The sequence below is a fragment of the Mandrillus leucophaeus genome, unplaced genomic scaffold (assembly GCF_000951045.1).
Source record: "Mandrillus leucophaeus isolate KB7577 unplaced genomic scaffold, Mleu.le_1.0 Scaffold135, whole genome shotgun sequence".
In the NCBI taxonomy this organism is placed as follows: Eukaryota; Metazoa; Chordata; class Mammalia; order Primates; family Cercopithecidae; genus Mandrillus; species Mandrillus leucophaeus.
In genome coordinates, this window is record NW_012101310.1 from 2,128,133 (window position 1) to 2,130,657 (window position 2,525).

Below are 2,525 nucleotides of genomic sequence, written 5' to 3' on the forward strand. Positions count from 1 at the left end.
AAGTTGATAAAACAGAAGTCTTATTTGGTAAGATAATGCAAATTGGTTGTGAGAAAGAAAAAGAACAAGAGTAGTTTTCTTGTTTAGATCATAGGTCGTATGTCATGTCTGTATTTTAGTTTTACAAAGAATGAGACTTAGCCATATACGTTTTGATTAAAAAGCCATTATTAGTCCACATATAAGAACCAGTTTTTAAGCCACATAGGAAAATCACATTATCTTGTAGTGAAACTATTATTCTTTAATCTCAAGAGATATTTCGTATCTTAATGATCCATTTAAATCACTGGGCTTGGCTTTAGATGATTTTCAGCTGTAAGGAAAAATTAAATTCACCTCAGAGGACAAAGATATGTTTTGGTGAAAGATGTCATAAAGAGTGTATCTGAAGCTCATTCTCAAAGAGGAACTCAGGAACATTTTCAAAGGGCAACATTAGTAGAATAAGAATATGGCCTTCCACAGGGACAGCTCTGAAGTTTAACTACACTTCTTTAGAAATCAGCTTCATTATATAATAAGAAAGTTTCTAAGGACGTTTTGGCCATCCTGAATACATTAGATAATCATAATAAGGAATAATGGGTAAAGCATCCGTTCCTACAGGAGTAGTATTTCTTTGGCTATACTCTAACGAGAGCGGATATTTGAAGTGGTTCCTGTTAACATTTTATTCCCTCATAATGTATTCTAAATCCCTAATTATGATAATTCATAGAAACTGAGTAGATATTTCAAAATAAATTTGTACTTTACCCTGAAAAGGGCAGACACAGTCTGGAAAGAAGAGCCCTTTTTCTTAGCACCTTTCTTTGCGCCGCTATCTGAGGTAAAAAGAAAACCCATCAATAAGAATAGAATACCAGAGGCTTATATGAACATGTATTTATACCATTCTGTGAGAATGGGTTCAATTTAGATTAAGGACACAGAAAGTACCTGCTTCAGCGCTCGCATACGTGGAAAAGAGACTGGCTAGAGTCTTCATTGCAGACTTCTGGTACAACCCAACCACAGTGTCGTTCAGGGGGTCCTTGTTCTTGTCCAGCCAGCCAGTGATGTTGTAGTCCACAGTGCCAGCGTAGTGAATCAGAGAGAAGTGGGCCTCGGCCTTGCCTTTGACCACCTTGGGCTTCTGGAAGTTGGCAGACTTGCCCAGGTGCTGGTCATACAGCTTGTTCTTGAAGGAGGTGTCGGTTGCCTTGGGGAACATGCACTCCTCTTCCAGGATGGAGAAGATGCCCAGTGGCTGAATTCAGAAAAGTAACATTGGTGTCAACCTGACTTCTCTCAAAAGATAGAGACATGGTGGCTGTCATTTGACTGAATTACGAGCACCCCCGATTAAATATATGTCTGAAATAAACCAGGGTCGCAGCTCAAAGAAGTCCCTTGTTACCACTAGAGTGACTTTTCCACTATTCTTCTCACATTCAATCTGTAGCATTACTTTCAATTCAAAGAATAGCTGGATACAAACTCCCTCAACACAGCATGTTGAAATGTTGTGTATTATCACACTTTTTTCCTATTCAGTGAATAAATCTATTGTCAGAGTTTTTCTTTGCTATGAAAATAACTTGCTGACTTACGATGTTGACTCTGTGCAGTAATTAAACAGTATAAACAACCAAACTATCTTTAAGATATTTTGGGTATTTAATTTCTTTAAAATAGATTATAGGCTGAGTACAGTGGCTTACGCCTGTAATCCTAATACTTTGGGAGGACAAGACAAGAGGATCACTTGAACTCAGGAGTTCGAGACCAGCTAGGGCAACATGGCAAGACACTGTCTCTACAAAAAATTCAAAAATTAGCCAAGCACATGCCAGTGGTCCCAGCTACTTGGGAGACGGAGGTGAGAGGATTGCTTGAGCCTCAAGGTTGAGGCTGCAGTGAGCTGTGATCGCACCACTGCACTTCAGCCGGGGCAACAGAGTGAGACCCTGTCTAAATAACTAAATAACTAAATAACTAAATAAATAAATAAAATAGATTATGAAGTAGCATATGCAGTTTGACTTCTTAACTTTGAACAGATTAGCTTTCATGAAAGCACTAACTGTATCATGTGTGCATTAATTTTTATATAGAAAAATATTTTTATTGTGGACATCATGGATCATAATGTAGATAGATCAAGAACTAATGAAGATAGTAGTTGCAGTGAAGCAGAACATCTCAAATAGAGTTTTCAGTGCTGCGTTAAAGTTGGATTTGATCCAGTATCAGAATAAGAATGTTTAGAACAAAACAAAGTAAACACTATCAGATTTTTCTTATGTAAAAGTTAAAAAGAGGAAGTCATTTCTAAGTAGTAATTTTCCAGTTTGTTCAGATCACAGACCATTTGAGATTACAGTAATGCTTTCTAGAATTGCTTAAGATTTCTGGGAAAGTGATCCTCGCAGTCTGCCCTTCTTTGGAAACCAAACTGACCTTCTCAATGAGCTCGATGCAGGCAGCCAGGTCCATCCCGAAGTCAATGAATGTCCACTCGATACCTTCCTTCTTGTACT

At 37.9% G+C, this 2,525-nt stretch overlaps 1 protein-coding gene across 1 annotated transcript in view; it reads right to left on the bottom strand.

The window, feature by feature from the left end:
• The window catches only part of MYH8 (myosin, heavy chain 8, skeletal muscle, perinatal), a 31,257-nt gene that overhangs the window by 17,875 nt on the left and 10,857 nt on the right, over nucleotides 1-2,525 (bottom strand). Inside the window, exons 14-16 of the mRNA XM_011973185.1 lie at nucleotides 2,446-2,523; nucleotides 943-1,252; nucleotides 760-827 (exon numbers count right to left, since the gene is read on the bottom strand). Of these exons, the coding sequence (XP_011828575.1) occupies nucleotides 760-827; nucleotides 943-1,252; nucleotides 2,446-2,523 (456 nt within the window). The remainder of the gene's footprint in view (nucleotides 1-759; nucleotides 828-942; nucleotides 1,253-2,445; nucleotides 2,524-2,525) is intronic.